Source organism: Anopheles bellator, chromosome 1 (assembly GCF_943735745.2).
Source record: "Anopheles bellator chromosome 1, idAnoBellAS_SP24_06.2, whole genome shotgun sequence".
Lineage (NCBI taxonomy): Eukaryota > Metazoa > Arthropoda > Insecta > Diptera > Culicidae > Anopheles > Anopheles bellator.
The window spans coordinates 45,663,204-45,685,479 of NC_071285.1; the positions used below are offsets into that span (position 1 = coordinate 45,663,204).

At 52.4% G+C, this 22,276-nt stretch overlaps 4 protein-coding genes across 6 annotated transcripts in view; 3 read left to right on the plus strand and 1 right to left on the minus strand.

Annotated features, from left to right (window-relative positions):
* On the plus strand, positions 1-5,375 carry LOC131205552 (uncharacterized). The gene is made up of 3 exons (XM_058197700.1): positions 1-549; positions 4,147-4,521; positions 4,604-5,375. Exons 2-3 carry the CDS (start codon positions 4,197-4,199, stop codon positions 4,945-4,947), a joined length of 669 nt encoding a protein of 222 aa, XP_058053683.1. The 5' UTR covers positions 1-549; positions 4,147-4,196; the 3' UTR covers positions 4,948-5,375.
* Positions 5,369-22,276, minus strand: part of LOC131205551 (uncharacterized) — a 25,332-nt gene continuing 8,424 nt past the window's right edge. Inside the window, exons 2-4 of the mRNA XM_058197699.1 lie at positions 7,166-9,017; positions 6,996-7,090; positions 5,369-6,924 (exon numbers count right to left, since the gene is read on the minus strand). Coding sequence (XP_058053682.1) covers positions 6,288-6,924; positions 6,996-7,090; positions 7,166-9,017 — 2,584 coding nt within the window. The 3' untranslated portion in view covers positions 5,369-6,287. The remainder of the gene's footprint in view (positions 6,925-6,995; positions 7,091-7,165; positions 9,018-22,276) is intronic.
* On the plus strand, positions 10,116-11,220 carry LOC131205553 (lysozyme c-1-like). The gene is made up of 4 exons (XM_058197701.1): positions 10,116-10,320; positions 10,390-10,478; positions 10,543-10,606; positions 10,860-11,220. The coding sequence occupies exons 1-4, from the start codon at positions 10,158-10,160 to the stop codon at positions 10,997-10,999; spliced, it is 456 nt and encodes a 151-aa protein (XP_058053684.1). The 5' UTR covers positions 10,116-10,157; the 3' UTR covers positions 11,000-11,220.
* LOC131205554 (lysozyme c-1-like) lies at positions 11,951-13,256 on the plus strand. 3 transcript variants are annotated; one of them, XM_058197703.1, is made up of 3 exons: positions 11,951-12,205; positions 12,300-12,623; positions 12,701-13,256. In XM_058197703.1, exons 2-3 carry the CDS (start codon positions 12,326-12,328, stop codon positions 12,844-12,846), a joined length of 444 nt encoding a protein of 147 aa, XP_058053686.1. In that variant the 5' UTR covers positions 11,951-12,205; positions 12,300-12,325; the 3' UTR covers positions 12,847-13,256. The 3 variants fall into 3 exon arrangements, with proteins under 3 accessions (XP_058053686.1, XP_058053687.1, XP_058053685.1); XM_058197704.1 differs by having other exon boundaries at positions 11,951-12,162; XM_058197702.1 differs by having other exon boundaries at positions 11,951-12,230; positions 12,701-13,255.

A 22,276-nucleotide genomic window follows, 5' to 3' on the forward strand; every position in this document is an offset into this window, starting at 1 on the left:
CCGAGACCGTTGTTTTCCGCGCCAATCGCGGAACTGTGCGCCACGTGATAGGCAGCAGCACTGGGACTGGGGATGTGGACCGGCACGGTGCGAGTGATAAAACCGACCTCGTGGACGGACGCGTAAATTTGCGCTTAGTGTTTGCATATGTGGGCCCCTCTTCGGAGCGCGTGGGACGGCATATACTTTTTTCATGTTTGTTAATGGAATCTGCCAAGTGACCAGCGTGCTGGGTGATTAATGCAAAAGCAAGCAGTTCATCCGGTCAACAGACGGACGCCGTGCGCTCAATTGCTGATTCGAAGTAACCGGAAATTAGTGTGCGGAAAGGGAAGCAAAAATTAAAGATGTGTACCGGCCGATAAGAACAGTGAGGACCTCCGTTCGGACCTTGGGCAAGCGGTGTGTACAAATAGAAAGCTGTCACCCGAAATCGGGTCATGTCCTTGCGTGTGCCACGTGAAGGACCCACAACGACGAGGACGACGAGCGTAGTGGAAGTGTGTCCCCACCGGTGCGATTGACAACAATCAAACCGCGCAAAGGGAGGTACGTTCGATGTATAATCTCGACTAGTTGCCTCCATTGTCCCAACGATCGATTCGGGAAGGTGGATCACAACACCCGTCCTGTGTGTCCTTAATGGGACGTAAATGGGACGGGATGACGACCTTAGTGAGGCGTATGGCTCATGCATACAGAAACATAAAGCGGGTTAATAATTACAACGCTCTCCGCACAAGAGTGGCAATCATTTTCGGCGGACGCGGACGGACTGCAAATGGGCGATTTGTTTGCAATGACCCCCCCACCGGTGGGGGGAATTCCGGTCCGCTCACCGATCGCACCGATGCAGTTCCACCGTTCTCAAGTGGTCCGCCGTGTCAGAACGTGTCGGTTCCGTCAATACGTGAACTAATCATAAACAATCTTTGCCCTGCTCTCGTCTCTGGCTGTGGTTCCCCGGTCCAGTCCGGTCCGGTCCGGTGTGCCTGATAAGCTTTTTGTCGGACGTAATTTTAGCAAAACACACCTCACCGTACCGAACCCATTCCGGAAGGTGGTCCGGTCCGCTCGAAGAAGTTGACTTCTCGGTTGGCCGAATCAGCTCGAAGAAGAATTCCGCTTATCGCGAAATCTAATCGGAACGCGGGCGGGCTCGTAATTTTCACACACTGGCCTGGCCCAAGTCGAACCCAGCAGCTTACTGCAACTAGACACGAATGGTACGCCGGGGTCAAATGGGTCGTCGGTTTCTGTTTTTGCGTTCCATCATCCTGGGAGCGTATTCGGAATTAGGTCCGCAAGACCCCTGGCTTCCTGGCGGTTCCAAGAAAGATTTGCCGAAGAAGGGCGATTTTTAGATTCGCACCTTGAGTGAGGGAGTGCCACAAAAAAAGATAATCCTAGATTGATTGAAGAAAATGAGAAAGATTACACAGTATAAGTTGCGTGGCCAATTCTGTGCGTGGCCGTTCCTTAGGCAGAGATTAACCTACGAGAGCAGCAGGGATAATCTGTTTCCGTCACGGTTCTACCAGCTCGGTTCTCGGATGTTTCAAGGGCTGTTTTGAGTTCCCAAGTAGCCACTCTTAGTTGGCGGCCTTTACCTCGAACGAATTGAAAAGGGGGCTGCTGGAAAGAATCAATGAGAAAATATATATTAGCTGCGTTAATTGTGAATTGGAAGGGAAGCTGTAAGAGGAAACATAAAAAAGGACGATCAAACAGCGATCATACTGGGGGGCCACATGAGGCATAAAAACTAGCGTACAATGAATTTGTAATGTCAAATCGTTAACGCTTCGTGTGGCAGCAAAAATATAAAAACGAAATGTGAAACGTTTTTATGGTTCGAGAAAATAGAAATAGAAGAGAAATAAATTGATTTCTGAATATTTTTTTCTCTGTTGTTTCGATTTTGTTGATACCAGCAAATAAGAACTTAAATTATCCTCTGTTTGTGAGCAAAGCGTATGCAAAAAGTATTTACGGTCGGGTTTACGCCTCTGCCAACCGGTAAACGTTTTGACAGAGGCGCAGCAGTTTGGCATTAATCTGTAATGTCAAAAACATTACGTTACGCCTCATGGGGAGCTCCCCAGATACAGTTGGTAGAAGAGCCTAGACTTGACAAGAAACCAGCGAATCAATAACTTTACACCGGTTCCTAAAATTTTTCGAATCTTTGTTTAAAACCATTTCATAATTTAGGAGAATAACTGCCCAAAAACTGAGGCGTTTAGCAGAAAATGTATGATCTACGATCAGCGCTTCGCAAAGCTTGATCGATAATTGTCTAATAACTATATGGGGGGCAAATTGCATGAAAATTGGCACTTGGTCTGACTTTAAAAATGTGGTTTAATTTGATGATGAGCATTAATCCACACCGGACCCGACGGACCCCGACGGTGGCCCAGCACTCTCCGGCTTAATTACTCATTAGCTCCATGTGAATTGCCGGCCACGTCGACCGCCACATCAAACACCACACCCGTGTCAGTCGGTCGTGTCCGTTTCCGGTGAACCGGGGCCATAGCTCCGGTCCTGTGTATGTCCCATCGGGGCGATAGACACGCGACTGTGACCGTTGGCGGTGCTGACTCACAGGGAGGTTATAAAGCGTCCACGGGATAAATTATCACCACCACCACCGAGAGGACCTAATCCAAAGCGAGCGAATCCCGGTAATCGAGAACCTGGGGCTGCCCAATAAACCCGGGCTGCCGGTTCGGTTCCAATCAGACGCGAACAAAGCGTCCCCACCGCAAATCAGACCCATTAGGGAGGTTTGAGTATACAACGCCGAGGCAATAAATGTGACCACGCTGGGGATGGGTAATCGGTAATCTGAAATCCGCGCCAATCTGAACGGCAGCCCAATAAATCACGGTAAATTATGGGGCACGGGGCACACCGGCAAGCTCCTGTCGCGTCCGTGTCCTTGCTAGCGACGCGCCCCGTTATGTCTCAATAGTAAGAGGGCCCCAAAAAAGGCTGGAAGAGAATTCATCCTAGTAATTTTACGAAATGAAATTACGCAAATGGCAGGAAGAATTGGCCACACTCTTAAGGATCATTCGATGTTCAGGCGACAGACGGCAAGCACTTGACCCACAATCGGTTACGGATTAAACGGGAGGTGGATATCGACGGAGAAAATTAATTGGCAAAGAGTACGCCTGGTTCTTGTTTTTTTTTGTGGCCATTTTATCGGATTCTCGCGATGCCAGCAGAAATCAACCCATCGATCGACATAAATTCGACGACGAAGCGGGGCTCTCGTCGTTGCCGATGAATTACATTAATGGCCGATGGCCGGTTCGTTACACCCGGTGCTGGCGATTTCCGGAGTAGCTTTTCAATAAATCTCATTTGATTGGTCCTTGGTCGCGGTACACGTCCGAAGGATCCGGCACCGGTGACACCGGCTGTGTGGACACTTTTTACCTACCACCGACGAATCCTTAATTATTCAACGACTTCAAAGCCCGACGATTTGTGGACCTTAATGGCCGTGGCGCTTTTCCTTGAGCTTTAATGCGCCACGAGGAGTAGAGCATCGATCCGGATTTTTCTGCAATTTTCTACCACCACGAAGGATTACGTGCACCGGGAGAATATGCCAGTTTCCTTTGGTCGGGAAGGGTGGTCCGCGTTGCCTAATGGTTCGCGCCATGCCGTGTTGCCGTGCGCTCGAACTGACCTTTCTGTTGTGAATAAATTGTGGTATATCGCACACGGGAAACAATGGTGGCCTCAAGAGCCAGCAAGAGTGGCCACATAATTCCGGAGTCCGGAGTCGCCTGCAGCCTTTATGCAAATTCCGGCGCTTCCGGCGCTAGCCAGGCACCAGGAACACGCCGATGCACCTCAAGGCATCGACCATTTTTCTTTCGATGCATTCTGGACCGCGCTGACCCTTAAAGGCGCAAAACCCGTACCTGATGGGCTTCTGGCGGGCCTAGTTTACAGTGGCTATCTTCTGTCCGTATCTCTTCACTGATAAACCACGGGCCCGGGCCCGGGTGATAAGTTCCAGCCTGTCTCGGACATACGCTAATCTTCCCAACTGCCACGTCATCCTTCACGTCACAAAGCGTTGTAGAGGCGGATTTGAATGAATCTTTCTCCCGGTTGCAGGAATCGGTTGCCAGTCATCGACGAAAAGCACGGCGACGACGACGACGACCATGATAATATTCCTCTACCTAATACTGGTGCTGGCCTGGGCGCTGCTGATCATCATTCTGAAGTGCAAGAAGGCGCGCGCCAAGCGGTTGGCCGAGCAGGACGAGCAGGCCCACGGTCCGGTCCACGTGGTGCAGATCGGGTCCAACCTGTACGACATCATGTCCCTGCACCGTGGCGTCGGCGACAACTACAGCGGGGTGTACAGCTGCCTCGAGCACGGTACCATCGGTCACCACCGGCAGCGGGCGTCCACCAGCGTCACCCACTCCAATTCGGCCTTCATCGGGGACGATGGTTCCATCTATCCCGCCGGCACCGGCATCGGTAAGACTGAAGGCTCCTCTCGTCGCCAATGGCGGTACACCAACCTATTTCTGTTCTTCCGTTTCCGCTTCCCGGCGTGCAGTGACCATGGAACCACCGCCATCGTACGACGAAGTGATACGACTTCCGGCCTACTATCCCAAGGTGGAGACGTTCGTGCCGGAAATGGTTGTGCCACCGTCGTCACTCACCGGCCCCAGCCCAACCCGGTCGGCCCCGTTCGGGTCGCATCGGCTCGCTCTCGTACAGCACGATCCCGCGGACCTAGCCTCGGTCGTCACCATACCGGCCACGGCACCCGCCACCCTGCCCGTTACCGATGCACCAACGCCGGTGGCGCTCGACACGAACGGAAACCGCATTAAAAGCCTTCCGCCGGTCACCTATGCAGCCACGCCCGAGCATACCCGGGCCACAAACTCGTAGCTCTCGGCCTCGTGTCGGTGGTCATTTTAATCAACACCAAGTGATTTAATAACTGAAAAAGTGCCTCCACCACACACGGTGATCCGCGCGGTGCAGGACACAAAACCGATGAAGACACCAAAGCATGGGACAAAATGTGTCACATTTGGGATCCGGGTCCGCAAAGTGTGGTCCTACCGGTCGATGGGTGTCCCCGTAAATTCGTTTTACAGATTAAGTTGGGTTCTTCAAGCGCACAACAATTGGCCTCACGATTGGCGAACACGTTGGGAGTATTTATTCGTAGGTAATTATTATTTCCCTTGTTAGTGTAAGGAAACTCGTATCCGAAAGCCGTTGCTGTCATTGGAAAACGCTGTAAAATAAAGACATACGAGGAAATGCACCTAAAGTTCGTACCTAACATAGCTGGACGGGGGCCGGGACCATCGTTTGCGTTGTTACGTTTTTATTTCACCAACAATACACAAAAAATATTCGGACTGAATCCGCTTTTCGCTTTTTCGGAGCTTCTCGCATTTCAATTTTCGGCGCCAATGGAAGACGGTAGAACTACGATTCGTTGGGCAGGATTGAAACTATTTCAGAAACTCGTTGAGATTATGGCATCACCACGCTGCTGGGCTTACATTTTGTGTGCTGTAAAAGCGCTAAACTGTCATTCCGCTAGCTATGGTTGCTACGATCACGCTTCTAAGTACCAGTTGAAATCGAAAGAATAATTTTTAACTAGTTCGAGGGTCTGATAAAAAATGGTTAATGGACAAGGATATTTTTTTCGTATTTTCAGCGGAACAAGCCAAGAGGTTTACTTCTTGCATTGTTTTTCCCGACGAATTCGTTGCGGTATACATCCCGATTTATGGAGGTGTGTTTCCCTGGTAACCATAACAGAGATGATCCAAGTTTTGACAGGACCTTCAGCCGTCACTTTCTAGTGTGTTTTTTTGAAGGCGGTGAATAGAAGTTCAACAAGGAACACAACAAATTAAGGTTACAACTTGGTTCCCCCGTCGTTGGCGCCGATATGTTCCGCCGTACGCGGAGCCCGCACACCGATGGCACAACTGGATTAGTAGAGTTGAGAAAATACACAAACACTGTAAACACGTACAAAAGATAACAATCTCTAGCTTAAATGGTAAAACATATGGAAATCTGCCGAGTTTGAGTTCAGTTACACCTTGCTTTGTAGGGGCTCTCAAGCGATCCTACTCCCTTTTCCGATCTATTCCTAGCATAAATAATAATATTCACAAAGCCTGCGGTGCCCCGCTATGTACAGTCATTTACAGTGCCCAACCCAACTGCCGAGGGCTTTGCCGGGGTTCTCGCGTGCCTCACAAGCTAGTCGTGGCCTGTAGCTTAAAGTACCGGCTTCGGCTTTCGACATCCTGCGAGCTACTTCGTCGGTCGTCCACCGTGTAACACGTACTGACCGATGGCAACCCCCGATTCGCACCCCCTTTGAACCGCAGAAAGCCCCAGACGAACGCGATCAGACTGGTGATGATGATGATCGTGCCGAGACCCTCGAGTAGCATTCGGCTACCCCGAACCGACGGCAACCGGATGGCTGCCTCTTCCGCCAGCCGGAAGCGTCGTTCTTCGAGCTGCCGAAAATCGGGATCATCGTAAAGGTGCTTCGATAGCATTTCATCGTCCTCGTAGTCCGAACCGCCCGCATCATCCAATCCCCGCCCGTCGTCCTCGTTGGCGGCCTCTCCGCCATCGGCAGCTCCGTCGTCGTTCAGCAGCTCGTCACCGTTCCGATCGTCGTGCCGGAAGTCGGACGAAATGCGATCAAAGTCCGAAATGTCAGACTCGTTCGTCTGCCGGACGCTTATCTGCAGTTCCTTCTTGATCGACTTTCGCTTGGTCGGACTCGCGTGTGGCTGGGGCAACGTGGCCAGCTGGCAGGCACCCAAATATTCGTCCTTCGAAATGTCCTCCTTCATGATGAGGCAGAATTTGTAGCTGAAATAAAACAAGCATCATTAATCAGTTCCCTGAGGCGTCGCCCGAATGTGGCGAGCACACTTCCTTACCTGACTTCACTCTGCAAATCGTAGGCCCCGACCAGCTTCGCACTGTAAACGTACTGGACCGCGGTGCGCTCTTCCGGTTTCACGACGCACGAAACCTAAAAGTGCAAAGGGATCAAAATTAGTTCGCCACTCGCCCGGTGTGTTGTTGGCCAGCGTTCGCACGCCTTTACCTCCGAGTTGAACAGGATCGTTTCCGGATCATCGTCGTGAAACACGTACACAAACCGGCACGAGTAATCATCCGTAGCTAGGAGCCAGTACAGGAACACGTCACTTTCGTCGGTAAAGTTCACGCTCCGCAACCGCACCTGGCCACCGATGTCCTTCACGTACGACGCATTGTTCTTCAGCTTTAGCATAACCTCGACCGTGGCGAAGGTGGCCTCGTTTCGCAGGGCGTCCTGCTGTTTGCCACCCGCTTCACAGCTCAGCGTGTCCGGAGCGAGCTGAAGCAGTGCGGCCCCTTCCAGGGCGGGTGGTGTGGCACAGATCGCACCCAGAATGTCCTGGGAGGCGATGCGAGCTGGGCCGGCCCGGAGCCAATCGAGGAACGGTTTCATCGTACAGTCACAAACGAGCGGATTGTTCTCGAGCGATAGGCTGTGCAGTTGGGTTGCGTTCACCAGGGCGTTCTGTGCGATCAGCGAAATGTCGTTCCCGTCGAGCCGGAGCTCTTTCAGTGCCGGCAGCGGAGCCACCACATCCGCCGTCAGGGCGCGCAGGAAGTTGTGCGTTAGGTCGAGGATGATCAGGCGCGGCAAGTGCTTGAGTGAGGCCCCGCTAATGGTGACGATACCGTTGTGGCCGAGATCGAGCACCTGCAGGGACGCTAGGCCGGAAAAGGCGTGATCCTGCAGCACGTCGATCTGGTTGTTGCGTAGCGACAGCATCTGCAGGTACGGGTACGCCTCCAGGGCCCCGTTGTGGATGCTGGCGATGGAGTTTTTGTTGAGGTACAGTATCTCCAGCCCACGGATCGCCGGCAGGGTCGTGTTGCGCAGCGGGCCCTTGAGCCCGTTCGCGTGCAGATCGAGTTCCTTCAGGCTGACGCACGCCTCGATCGCTTTCAGACTTTCGGGCGAGTCCCCAAGCCGGTTACCGTTCAGTTTCAGGTGCAGCAGACTCCTCAGCGGCATCAGACTTTTCGGTGAGACGAGCGAAATCTGATTCCCGCTCAGCTCCAGGTAGGACAGCTTTGGCACGGTCATGAAGTCGGTGTTCTGCAGTGACTTGATGCGATTGAACGACAGATCGAGCCGGTCCAGCTGCGAAACGGTGGCCAACGATTGCATCGGCACCCCGGTGAGTGCGTTGTTCGGCAGCCCTAGGGCCTGCAGCGGGGTCCGGATGCCGGCAAAAGCGAACCGGTGCACCCGTTTGATCTCGCCCGACGAGATCACTAGCCCCTGGAGGGACACGTTCTGGAAGATGCTCCCATCGCTGATGGTCGTCACGTTCTTGAGGGTGCAATCGAGCAGTGACACGGTGTAGGGTGATTGCCGGAGACTATCGGCGATCACTTCGAGCCCGTGTAGGTCGCCACTGCACCGGAGCGTGTGGGGTAGATCGCAGCTGCACTCGAGCTTGTCACTGCTTGCCACCCGCGGACACTGCCAGTCGGACAGGTCCAGCGCGGTGTCGGTGAGCGCCCTCGCACCGAACCGTCCCTTGCCGAGGTCCTTCCGATCGTACGTCGGCTTGTTCACGAACTTCTGCGCCGACCACGCACTGAACGCGTCCTTTGCGTCCTGCGACAGCTCATCCGGCGCCCTTTGGTCCACCTTAGCGCTGCTCCCCGACTTAATACTGCTATCGTTACCGCTACCTAACCTAACTGGCTGTCCAGTGCCCGCCGTGGGGCGGCTTTGGTTTGCTGGGCCGGCTGCTGCAAGCTGACTAGACGATGACGGTGGTCGTCGATCGGGTGCTCCTCCACCGGCGATGCCAGCGGTCATAATCTCGGCCCCAAACCCGATGGCCAGCAGCTGCCCCACCACCAGGCAGGTGCCCAACAGTTGAAATCTGAAACGAGGCGAGGAGAGTGGCATTAATGGAACGTTCTACCAGGCTGTTCAATAAGTTATGCGCTTCAATAACGGATTCACTTCATTCTTTGTTTACAAGCCCTTTACTATCGACGTGTCACATTTTTATCAACGAAAAAAAAATCAAATATCGTGCAGAGATTGAAATTTTTTTTTTTGGGTTGTTTAAAAGCAAAGGAAATTTATGAACGAATGTTGAAAGTATGTAAGGACTATTCGCCTTCAATGATTACATTAAAAGAGGGGTTTCTGAATGTAAACGTCTTCGTAAATCCCTTGAAGACGACGTCCGCGTCAAGGACGTCCAAAAATAGTAGCAATACCTGAAACCGTAGGAGAAATACAGGATATCGTATAGAAAAACCCTCGATTCACTTAACAAGATTTTGAATAAGGCCTAGCCATCTCATTGAGCAGAATAAGCAGTAATTTCTTGATAACATTTAGAGCGTTTCAGATAATGTGGATTTTGAGCTTGGACTCAACACTATGGATGAGTCTTGGGTATATCGCCATGAATCCAAACAAGTGGCCAAAGAGTGGTGTGAACCCGGTTCTTCAGCTCCGAAGCGAGTTCGTGGCCAAGCGAGAAATTGACCAAGAAGGTGTTAGCGGTTAGTGTTTTGGGATACGAAAGGAATTTTGTTTTGAATTGTACTTGCAAACTGCTAAAACAAAAAATTCCGATTATTATTGCAACCTTTTGGACCAGCTGAAGAAGAGTTTCTCAATGCAGTTCTGAATTCATAAATTGGAATCTCGTTGGATTTCAATTCCACAAATTGGATCTCTGGAATAATAAAGTGTATTTCAAAACCATAAAAATGTGTTTTTCGTATCGAACCGCAAAACCTATGGAACAACCCAGTACAATCGGACGCCGTCTTAATGAAATTCTCCTCGCTCCACAACAACAATCCGACGACGCCGACTCCGATCTCTCAGGTGATTATTATTGGCTCACACGGCTAATAAGCACGGCGCACGTTCTAATCGCATTCGTCTCGCCTACTGCGCGATTCACCGCGAGGGTCAATTGGGACTTCCGACTCCGACCGACAGCCACTACGCTGCTCAGGACGCTCAGTAGCCAGTAGTGAACGACAACTCGAACGGGATGGGTTCACCCGCAGATCGGTGCGCAAGGACCACCGTCCTGATAGTGCTGTTATCACTAGCAGCGTGTGGTCGGGTCTGTAGCGCCAAAGTCTACACCAAGTGTCCGCTAGCCCGGGCCCTGGACAGCGAGCAGATCTCGTCGCGCACGCTCATTTCCAACTGTAAGTCTGGCTGAACGGAGAACGCGTTTCCGCCCGATTGGTGACTGGTCCCTCTGTCTGGTCTTCCAGGGGTCTGTCTGGTGTTGGCCGAAAGTGGCGGCGACACCAGCAAAGTGACGGTCCTCAACAACCAGTGGTCCAGCTACGGGATATTTCAGGTACGCCGTGAAGCCGGACCAGGCGATAGCATTCGCTAACGCACACGGGGATTTTGCATTGCAGATCAGCAGCAAGACCTGGTGCCGGGAAGGCCGCAAGGGAGGCCGCTGTGAAAAGGCGTGCGAAGGTGAGGAGAGCAAGGGGTCTGACACGGCCATAAATCACGACATACATCCGCCGCTATTAAGATCTCACTGGCTGACGGAAGCAACACCCGGGCCACACGTGCCGCTGCGTGGCTAATTAACGCGTCGGCGCGTAGGAATAGGGACAGCATTTCGGCGGACTTGATGCCCAATTTAAATCACCATCCTCCGCGGGCCGGCTAATCTATTTGATGGTTTCGTTTCCGATTCCCGGTCCCGGCGCACCCGTTCCAGACTTCCTGAACGACGACCTGACGGATGATGCCGAGTGTGCGAAGCTGATCTACAAGGACGGTGGCTTTGCCGCCTGGAAGGGCTGGGTCAGCAAGTGCAAACAGAAGCCCCTGCCGGACTTGTCCTCGTGCTGGACCTGATCCCCTGGACGAGCGGAGCCGAGCCAGAGTGTGGCCAGAGAAATGGGCCCAATAAACGTTGCGTCATAATCAGTTCAATTAGGAATCTCATGTAGCACCCTGCTGCATCGTATCGTCCAATAGATAGGGAGGGGGCCAATCGGTTTCTGTTTGTTCTCTAGCCAAATTGCGTTATCTACACCCCGATACGGGAGGCGGCGAGATCATTTTTTGATTGTCTATTTTGTGGCCCACAAAACGATAAAAAGCTCCCTACAAACAACCTCGGGATCTAGAGCTTCCACAGGTTACCCTTTTGGGGAGCCTGTTGATTTTATGACTTTGCACTGTTTATGTTTACGGGAGACGGTTTCGGATTGCTGTTTGCAACTCCGGTTGCTGCCACTCTGCCACCCCGAAAAGGTTATCGCACACAGGGAATTCCCGGCCCGGGCCGCAACACACACCACAGCGATCGCCACTCCACTGGCGGCACTGATACATTAAAAATTAATTAGTTTTCAGCCGAACGATCGAGCATCAGTGGGGTGCTGCTGATGCTCAGGCACGTATCTTGAGCCTGCAATCTCTCCCGGCGGAGGTGACTGCTCGATGGGGCCCTAGGAAAAGTACTGTAAAGCCTGACCGTGTCTCTCTGAACGGAACTTAAATCTTACCCCGCTTTAATGCCCCATTCTAGCAAATGAGGCCCAAGTCGCGTTAGGTGGATCGGGTAATGATAATGAATCTTCTCAACGAGAGCACCACAACCACACCGACGACAACGGTGCTCTGTTCGCGCCGTTGAAGTACTCGCTTCATTCTTTTTTTCGGTAAACAACGGCTCCTACTGTTCACCACTACAGACGGCTTCGCGGCGGTTCCGTGATTGCGTTCGGCGCATCGACCACCACTAGTAGCAGCAGGGTATATAACGTGCGCCGTCTGCCCGGCAAACAAGTGTCAAACCCCGGAAGCCACGCGTCGTTGCCTGCGCCGCAATTCGGGCAGAATTAGTGAAAGGGGCGCGCAAGCGGACTGTAACTAGAAGAGGGCAGCGCGCTGATCGCATTACCGAAAGTGACACGTTGCTCGAACGTAGTGATATCCATTTCAAGTTACCCAAAATCGTGTGACGCGTTGCCGATATCGACTGGAGAAAATCTCGTGCCGAAACACGAAAGGTGAACACAGGCGCGCCCGAGATCCTGGTTCCTGTTCTTCAAGGTTGCCGGCGAGGGAGCTTGAAGCGGTTTTGTTTTGGACCTTCGCCTGCCTGACGTCAACCGGTTTCCTATTATATCCTATTCTTCCGAAACAGATCTTCCAGAACCCCTGATCGATACGATGGAAGGGATCGCGAAGGCTGCACTACTGATCGCCGGCATCGTGCTCCTCGCCAGGGGGCCGATCAATGCCAAAGTGTACAGCAAGTGTGAGCTGGCCAAACAGTTGACACTGAACGGTGTGAGCCGTACGTACCAGGGACACTGGATCTGCCTGGCGATCGCCGAGAGTGGACTGAACTCAACCAAAGTGACCCAGCTACCGAACCTGACCGCCAACTATGGGATCTTCCAGATCAACAGCAAGGAGTGGTGCCGCGATGGCCGTAAAGGTGGCAAATGTAACGTCAAGTGTGAGGGTAAGTAGGAAGCCCGGCCGGTGCGCTTCTTCGACAGTCCATTGTATCGAAATCACCGTGAACGCCCTGTCGTGCAGATCTGGCCACCGATAGTGTGACGGGGGCGATCCAGTGCTCGAAAACGATCCAGCAGCAGAAGGGCTTCAACGAGTGGCAGCTGTGGCAGAAGAAGTGCAAAGGCAAGGAGCTGCCCGACATCTCCAACTGCGGCGCCAGCGGGTGAAACGGTGCTACGGGGTGCTTTAAGCGGGACTTAAAACACGATTAAAATAAAGTTTTATGCACGGAACGTGAGACGTTTGCCGGCTAGGCTTTGCGGAAGTTGTAAAGAAGTCGGCCCCCTAGTAGCGTAGAGCGTAGTTCATGAGGCGGTCATAAGGTACAAATTGGGCAAGCTCTGGCGGCTCTCGTTTGAACTCTCTCTCCCTCACAGATCGGTCTGTCCGCTATGATTTGTGTGGTACACGCGATCGCCCTTCGGTGGTGGACTTCAACGTCTATCTTCCGGTGGCGGTTCGTGGCGATCCCAAAGGAAGTCTCCAACAAAACTCGACCGGTGGTCCCCAAACCGTGTCTTCCCCCCGCTGTTGGCTCTCTCTGTCGCGCTGGTCGCCCATTTTGCTAATGAAACAACGAGTGCCCTATCTGTATGCAAATTTTGCACTACTACATGTCGTAAAGGGAAATAAAATTAAATGATGAAAAAAGCTGCGTTGACCAAAAGGACCAGGCGGATGCAAAAGAAAGAAGAAAAAAAACGGCCAGAGAAAGAAGATCACCAAACAGTCGGTCGATTGGTCGAACTTTGGCTAACGGAGAGAAAAACTGGAGCGATCGTAAAATTGTAATGTGTTTTGAATTTTGAATAAATCAGCGCATCGTTTGAGCCGCCGTGGAAACTTTTGCTGTCGGACTCATCGCAAACCATTCAGCTACCGATCGTACAACGGAGAGGAATGATCAACCTTCCTGTCGATCTATAAACACGGAACACGATCACGTTGCGAAGCGAATCGATTCCAATCTGTCACAATAAAGCGGAGCGGAGCAAATCATCTAACACAGGGGATTTCGCCGGACCATAAAAAAGGCAGCCAACATCATGTTTGGCAGCTTCCAGTTTTGTGCCCTGTGTCGGTGCTACCGCGTTCCCAGCAAACTCGGGCACGATCGATCCCCGGCTGCAATCCGTGAGTGAGCATAAAGAGAAGTTCACAACAATGCTTAATCCTCTGCGCCAATCGAAGCCGCCACCATTCTGTGCGGCTTTTGCTCCTTATGAGTCCACCGAGACCGGCCACGACACGAGCAGCGCAGTGGACAAGGCAAAGCAGTCACGTTTTCCGCACTCTAGCTTACCTTCTGTGGTGGCTCCCATTTCGCCCGGCAGGCTGATCCGGGCTGGATCCGGGGTGGTCTCTCTAATGGTCTCTACCTCGCAGCGGCACACGATGCGCGCGGCCATGAAGAAGATGTCAAAACAAATGTCACTGGCTCGGCTCGGCGCGGGTCGTGATCAGGATTTTGCTCAGGAGGCCCCGCGAATCACACGACCTCTGGATCCAGATCCACGGCCGGTTTTGGCCAGTTTCTCTGGTTCGCCGCGCACTGCTGTTGAGGCCGCGGAAGAGAGAGAGAGCGTACCCAGAAACAGCAATTGCACCGAGAACGTGTCCCAAAACGAGCTCCGAGCCCCGAGTAATAGCGTTGAACGTGAAGCGCTAATTCTTAGTCACAACACGCACCTAGGGGCCCTCCCTAGGTAACAAGGACCGGCCTTCCCCGAGGAAGGCCGCGTGATGATTCGTAACAACAAACAGAACAGAACCCCAACGACAGCAGAGCTCGCGACGATCGAGTACGTATAGGGCTTTGTCGCACCCAGAATAAACCGTTACCATCACATGCGCTGGCCAACCTCTCCTCGGTTTTGTTAGAAAGTAAATATCCGCCGGAAATACGCCGGCGGGACGTGAGAAACTTGCACTAGAACCCCCAACTCCGACGGAACCGTCAGAGACGTTGTCCCGCTCGGTGTCCGCGGTTTGTTGGCTTTCCAGTTCTTCGCTATCGCTCCGTTTGTTCTTTCTGCCGTGGACGTGCTCTGCTTATCGTGTCGTGAGCCCAACCATATCCCGTGAATTCTTGGCACGAGAGCTTATCGTGCATCGCAGGAAGTCAACAACACAAATTCCTTGCACTGGGATCTCAATTTTAACGATAGATAATAGAGCCGAACTGCAAACGGAAGGTGTGCTTACTTTACGATTTACGGTCACCAACGATTCTCAGCACCGGAAATTGCGATTGGCGCCATAAGGATTATGGAGCTGATTCCTTTTTGGGGGCGGGAGAATTATGACGGATTGTTTATTCTGGCAGTGTCAACGCTGCTTCCGTTACGACAGGCGGAACTCCGATAATTCGTGTTTAATAATTCCCGATGCGTCATAGGCGTCAAGGGCCCGAAACAACCGAATAAGAATAAGCAACGAATGACATCAACCAGGGAGCAAGCACCGAACCCCCGAACAGATCCCGGCGGACTTCTACTTCCGACGGCCCAAAAAGTATTCTGCCGGTGGAAAGAACAATCGAAACGAAAAAGACAATAGACCACGCCGCTGTCCCGGCCCGGTAGTGCTAACCCCACCGTGACACCTTCCGGACCGGGAGGGGCCACCGAGTGGTGCTCATTAAGTATGCACAAGGAGACGTTCGACGTGTGCGCCAAACTGGCAACCCATGCTATAGCGACAGTGGCTCACCATACCCGTCCCAAAAAAAGGCTGACCGGATGAGGTGGGGTCAGATGGTAAGGTTAACGTGGACGTGGCGACCAAGGCAACATTATGCTAACGTGTCCATCGCGGGGGATGAGCTAGCGTAGGGTATAAAAAGGCCAGGTCTAGTTAATTCGAACCCCGCTTCACTTAAGCTCGCTCTGCGAAGGTCAGTGTGGTTATGTGATTTAAGAAGCTCCCAGTTCCAAAACACTTCCGCCATCTGGTTGAATGTTCGTTTGAAAAGTAGCGATCAAGACGCAAATGTCAAACGATAATCCAATCCTGGTGCCTGGCCACTCAGCCTGACACAAGCCTCGGTGGTTCCTGGGCTCGATCTGAGTCTGCTGCGGCCTGCGCAGACTACTCGCCGTCGCGCCATGTAGCGTTGTTCTCTGCCGAAGGATGAATATTTATGAGCACGACACGACATTTCTCGATTAATGACCGGCGGTGACGGGCCTGGGGATTTGTAACCACTCTCCAAAACTGCTGCTTAATTTCAGTTTTCATGGAATCACATACATTTCGAGCCCTGTGTTTCAACGGGAACAACCGCATTTCGGTTGTAAAAACGGTCCAATCCGTTCCTTCAAGATAAAGGTTTTTATGCGAAAGACGTCAGTGCGAATACTGTTCGTTGTAATAATAATAATAATAAATATCAGGTCCTAATCAATTAAATCAGTTATTTCCAAAGAAATCGAATGTTTATTGAAATGAAAAACTCGAATTCATGTTGTCTGAATTAATAGTTTCACCAGGTTTTAGGAGCTTGTGGTACACCACACGTGTCTGGGCCCATCAGAAAGCCCTTTTTGAAGTTCCCTCTGGACGCTCTTTGCTTGTTAAGTCAAAACTGCAATTTTAAAACTTTTTAAATCACTTCAAGCACTGCGATCTTCGAAAACCAAGCTTTGACAAGGATTTGATGCGATTCTGTAGCAGTTTTCTTCAGCAAGAAGCTGAAAAGCAATGATCCCCTGCAAAACGTTATTTTAAGGCCCTCATTTTCAGGACTTCATATATATAAATAAGTGAAAGCCAAAAAGAGTAGTTCAAGATAAACGACACAGGAAGAGGGCACTTCACTTTACGTTATTTTACGCATAAATTGATAACGATACAATGTATCGCGCTGAATGAGATCATGTTCGTGGAAAAAATCTCAATTCGAAGTCAAACTAGTTCCATCCTAGAGTCTCGTGACCGTATTGGGTACTCCGATCTCGATATAGAACCATCACATCAACCTTGCGCGTAACCTTTTAACTTTCCCGTCAGGGTACTTTCGTTATCTCGTATTTACCCCTCGGACTCGCTTGTTACTCGGAACGTGGGGAAAATAGGGGAGTCCATCGCTTCCAGGTTGTTGATTCACCTCTTGACGGTCGCCGAACATCATATGACGGATGACGGGGAGGCTCATTGAGACATTGTCCACGACGCACAGAGGTCTACGTAAACACCATCGAAAGTCTGGTGGCCCGCGTGGACCGATGTGTGACCGGAATAGAAGTGGATCGACTGGCCATCATCGACGGACCAACCAACAGCTGGTGGTTAGCGATCCACAACTTAGATCACGTTGCCTCGCCGACTCGTAGCTCGGCACTGTGCGGCATATTTACACTACACTTTGACCTGCCAATAGAGGAATCGCCACTCTCGTCGGGCCTCAAGTACCTACTTTGTCCCCTTCGAGTGGGTGTGACCGGCATAATTAGCGTTCATTAGTATCGCAAGACTCTCTCCCCAGGTTTGCTCAAACCTAGGCCTTGGAACGATCGCTAGTGTCACCCCTGATCGTTTCCAGAAACTCAATTCCCAATGGCAATGTACGACCGAACACCCGACCGATGGACTGGGCTGGGTACTGGAACACCAGGTGGGCCTCTCCAGTTGTTGTAAGTTAATAAAGTGCCTCCCCAACGGCAAGCCCACGCCAGGGCCCAACAGGGACGCGCAACTTCCAGGGGGTCCAATCGGACTGACTGCAGTCAAAGAGACACCTACGCACGATCGAGTAAAGCAAGCCCGCAGGAAGGAGAACGATTTCGCTTCGGCAGTCGGAGAAGGGAACGAAGAGAGCCTCGTGGAGTCCCACACGTAAACCATTCATGCCAGGTAAGTAAGATGTGTCTCCTCACGGGGCCCTCTCCTGCCAATTGACGGTATACTGCTCGTTATGATCCTCGCGGTGCCGTACAATGTTCGGGTGCCTCCCACGGTCGTCTGGCGAGACGAAGGAACCGGCCGTCCCAGACATTAATACCACGGGCTCTCTGTTCCGGCGGCCGTTTGGGTGTTAATTTCATTAGCACACACGCAACAAGAAGGGATCTCGAGTGACTGCAGCGCGCTGCCAGAGTACGGATCGACTACGGATGGGTTTTCTTAGTTGAAGAACTCTGTCCAGGTTCCCTATCCCTAAAATCCAATTCACACGGCCCCGGCCGGACGAGGGCCTTAAAGTGGGCCACCCATTGACACAGGGTGGACGATGCAAAAAAAAGTGCAAACACTGCACCGATCGGTGCCCTACTCGGTTCTGTAAACAACCCCCGTCCATCCAGCCACTGTGTGCAACTGCGTAAATAGATCGTGTTCCTGGTTTTTTCGGTTGACGCAAGACGGGACAGGGCTCCGACATTCCACTGGTGGTGAAGTGAGAGCTTTAGCAGCTACGTGTGAACCCTCTCATCACTCACCCGGGGGCCAGTAGATAGACTTCACGCGAGTTCGGGCGAACTTGACAGTCGTCAAGTCGTAGAACTAAAACTCAATAATAATTCTGCATGCCTGACCGAAGGCGGCCATCCCACACCGGGACGGAAAGCCGTTGTCGTCGTAGGTGTCGATTAATGAGAAGGATAGCATCACCAAGCCGGCCGGAGGGTATGGAATAAAATTAAATCAGCAATCGTTTGTCCGTCCAGTGCCAGTGTATGCAAAGCGCCGTGACCAAATGCTGGCCCCGTGTCGTGGCACGCCTACACGCCGCCGCGACCACCGAAGCCGAAGGTGAACCATCATCGGACCATCGTTCGACCCGACCCGAGAAGCTCATTACCAGCTCTAATACGCAGTAAAATATCGTCCCACAGAGTCGACGAGACGAGCGGCCCAGTCCCACCACTTAATATTTGCCGTCATCCACCGCAAACTTGTTCGACTGGTTCGACCCGGCCCGAGAGGAACACGGAACAGCTCGTGGAGCATTTCGCGATCGATACCGTGGCGTACTCCTATTCCAGTGTACCAGAGCTCAGTGGATCAGTGTTCGATCACTCAAGTGCGTTTCAAGAGGGGATATCAATGAATCAATGGAACCACTTCCAGTTGCTGTCTTGTTGGCCAATTGAAATCGTTCGATTTGAAGTAGACAACAAGCGACGAACCTGCACGTCACCGGAGACAGACAGATCAGGGAGATCGATTCCGTAAACGCAGCACCAATCGGTAGCGCTTGTTACGTGCAAACACCCCCAAAAAAAGGGCCCCCTAACCTCCAAATGTACCGTTCAAATGCCGAACCGAAGACGAGCGAGAACGAGAATCGTCCCACGAGAACGCAAAGAACGCTGACGGCGGAAGTGTGTGTCCCGGGGACCGGGCCAAAAACCACAGAGAGGCACACCAACGGACCGAAAACCGGAATACGGAAACGCGGTTTTGGGTGCAACAAAAAAAACCGGGCCGTCCACGGGACCCCCGGATCAACAAATAAAAAAGCCACAACCCGCACGATCGGAGCCCCCTTTCGTGCTGGTGTGACGAGTACAACCGAAAACATATGTAACTGAAGCACCATGTTTCGTTTTTATGTCCCCGTGTCCGCCGCCGCGTCACCGGTCACAACACATTACTCAAACGGATAGTTAGAGCGCGAGCGAGCGGGAGGGAGCGATTGGGGACCCGTCTAACGATCATGGCCGTCCTTTTTTTTTTGCTGGTGCTGATGGTGCAATGGAGCCACCCGTCGTCGTCAGCAGCAGCAGCAGACGAGCAGTCGAGGGACGTCTCAAAATTGTTATTATTACGCATTGTTAAGCGTAAAAACGAGCGGCGTCCGTTTGACGGGTGAGACCTCAACGAGACACCGTACTTCCGGTTCGCGAGCACACGAAGCGGAATCCGGGTGTTTCAATTAAATTGGCGGTTTTTTTCTCGGTTTCGGTGGCCAAACACTAGAACTAGAAGGCTGGTTCGCAGTGCCGTGGGAATCGGATCGGAGGAACGAGGATGAGCTGGGCTGGTGTTCCAGTGACTGTAATTTTTTCACTTTTTTGAATGGATCCTAAAAAGGCAGCAAGCGCATTGCGATCGCGCATCGCAATCTGAAGCCCCCTCCAAACGGGGGGCGCGGTGACGGTGTGTGCATCACGTAACATATCCGATTTCGCAGTTTCAGGGCCGTTGGGTGACGAGACACCCGAACCCGAAACGTCGGTCGGCTTTACGGCGATGCAACACCACCTTTACCGCGGCACCTCTAAACCTCGCCGGGCAACGGAACCGAGTAATGAATCTGTCGAACGTGTCTCCGCTTAAGCCGATGGGGGCCCTGGGCCCTTTCGCTGACCAGGTCTTTCGGTTCCCGGATCGCCTTTCGCCACCATCGCCGCGCCACTATTGCCGCAATAAATCAATCCATTCCAGCCGCCGTCGTGCCACGAGCCACATCAATCCGTACCGGAGCCCGGCTCTTGCTGTCACCGGGCTGGGCGTTTCGTCTCGGCCGTGTGGTGATTAATTTTTATGACTGTTCCAACACTTTCCCTTATACCTAAGACCCCAAAAAGGGATGGGCCATCTCATCAATCGGGCGTCGAATGTTCCCGCCCCACATCGCACGATCGTTCGAAGTTTTCCCGGATCGAGTCGCGAGTTGCACCAATAATCGATCAGTTGCGGACCAGGGGATTCTTCCGGAAGCCATTCGGAGTTAGGCTCAGAACGAAAAGCTCGTCAACGCGGCGTTCCGTTCGTTTCGTGGTCTTGCAGATGTTCCACTGCGCCCGGCTCCGGCTGGTAATCGATCAACCGGCGGATCAACCGTCGGCCGACGTCAATCGATCGGCGAATCGCATAATTGGCCAGCGGACACGAAAAAAGGGACATCCCGTTTTTTTCCATCCGCTCTCGGGGTCGGTGACGTGGCTGCAAATGCAAATCAACATTTAGCCGGCCCGCCGAAAGGAAAGAGGTTCCCAAAAGGTTCTGGCCTATTTATGGGTCGGATCGTTTGAAGCTCACGCTAACGAAGTTGGCGTCCGAGAGTCCGGTCCGGTCTGATTAATTCAGCTGCCACGACGGGCTGTCCCTGTTCCGTCGCACTCAGTACGCCAGAGCAGAGCATTCGGAGCGCTGATCACGTCCGCGAGGCGGCTTATGTTTATGCTGCAAATAATGCTGCCGCTGCCACGCCATGCGCTTTGTGTGCTGCGCCGACCTCGATCGTGACGATATTCGCGACGATCCACCGTTCTTTTGTTCCTGTCGGTTGTCGGTTGTTGGGTCAACCGACTGCGGCCAACATTTTGGAGCTGTCCGCAGCCACGCAGTGTCCGGTGACACGGTGTCCGAAATATAATTAATCAAAGCTCCAAGAGCTCACACACGACGATTTAAGACTTTTCTTTTGATTTATCGATCGGCAGGGCCCAAAGTTTCAACTGCAAACTGCAACTGGCCGTGGGGGCCGCCCACGGGACAATCGCCCACGAAGTCGCGTCGGGGCCAACCACCAACGCGCAGATGACAGAGTTTGATGGAATGCAGACCTCGGCGACGACGCCAGGCCAGGCGAGCGCAGGCGATCTGCATCAAAATCATAAAGGAGGTGACTCTCAAGCTCTCTCTCTCTCTCTCTGTCTCTCTCTGCGTACGGGGGCGGATTGCGTATGTTGCGTGGTCGTCGCCGGTCCTTTCCGCGACTTAGAACCCGGTCCCCCCGTCATTTGCGCGTTCGCCATTTTGTGCGGCCTCAATAATGATCGGGGTCGGCGTGTGGGTCGCTTGCCATCGTCGGGTGATTGCAACGAGATTAGCAGGGCAGAGACGCATTAAAGTGTGTTCCGCGTCAGGATCGGACTGAATCGTGGGCCACAACCTACTCTCAACGGACACTCTCAACTCTCACGATTGAGCTACGGACAAAAAACCAATACGGAAACGGGCTTTAAAATATTAAACACCTTCGATCGGTCCGGAATTAGCGGGGCGGTGCCAAGGCCCTTTTCGCACTCATCTCGCACGACGACGACGACGGTGGCGTGGAGTGGCAGCGATAATTAAATTGTTTTCTTCACTTTAGTCTTGGAACCATCTGAGGGCGAGCCAACAAAGTGGCCGCAGAATGGCACTGTTGGCCCATTAAGCCATTACGCAATTATGTTCGCTCGCTCCAAAGTCGCGCTAGCCGACCGACACGAGACTTCGTCGGCGAAAGTAGCAAGCCGGATCATAAACGAATTTCGGGCATGACATAAGACTATGGAACTGGCCCCGTCGGCCCCGACAGAAAATCGGCCATTTGTCAGTATCACACCCGAACGATCGCAGCTCTCGTGTAAGCGGATTAACTGATTGTTCGAAGCCTCCCAAGACGAATCCTTCCATCAAGCCCGAAGCCCCCGAGATCGTTTTATCGTTCGATTGACCGACCGACCTCTCGGCATCCCACCGTTTCAATTATCTAATCGATCGTAATCTTTGGTTCACCGTTAAGAAAGGAAAAGTAAACACTCGCCGTCGAGCGGGGCATCGGATTGGTAACGATTCGTTTCATTTGCATTTCGAGCTCCGGATTACCGATTGACTTCTCAAACAGTGATCATGACGCCCGCCCGCCCCTAAGCCACAGAC

Coding starts and splice junctions, on each gene's coding strand:
- LOC131205554 (XM_058197703.1), top strand. CDS start 12,326: ATGGAAGGGATCGCGAAGGCTGCACTACTGATCGCCGGCATCGTGCTC. Junction 12,624..12,700: donor ATGTAACGTCAAGTGTGAGG/GTAAGTAGGAAG, acceptor CCTGTCGTGCAG/ATCTGGCCACCGATAGTGTG.
- LOC131205553 (XM_058197701.1), top strand. CDS start 10,158: ATGGGTTCACCCGCAGATCGGTGCGCAAGGACCACCGTCCTGATAGTG. Junction 10,321..10,389: donor GCGCACGCTCATTTCCAACT/GTAAGTCTGGCT, acceptor CTGGTCTTCCAG/GGGTCTGTCTGGTGTTGGCC. Junction 10,479..10,542: donor CCAGCTACGGGATATTTCAG/GTACGCCGTGAA, acceptor TTTGCATTGCAG/ATCAGCAGCAAGACCTGGTG.
- LOC131205552 (XM_058197700.1), top strand. CDS start 4,197: ATGATAATATTCCTCTACCTAATACTGGTGCTGGCCTGGGCGCTGCTG. Junction 4,522..4,603: donor TCCCGCCGGCACCGGCATCG/GTAAGACTGAAG, acceptor CCCGGCGTGCAG/TGACCATGGAACCACCGCCA.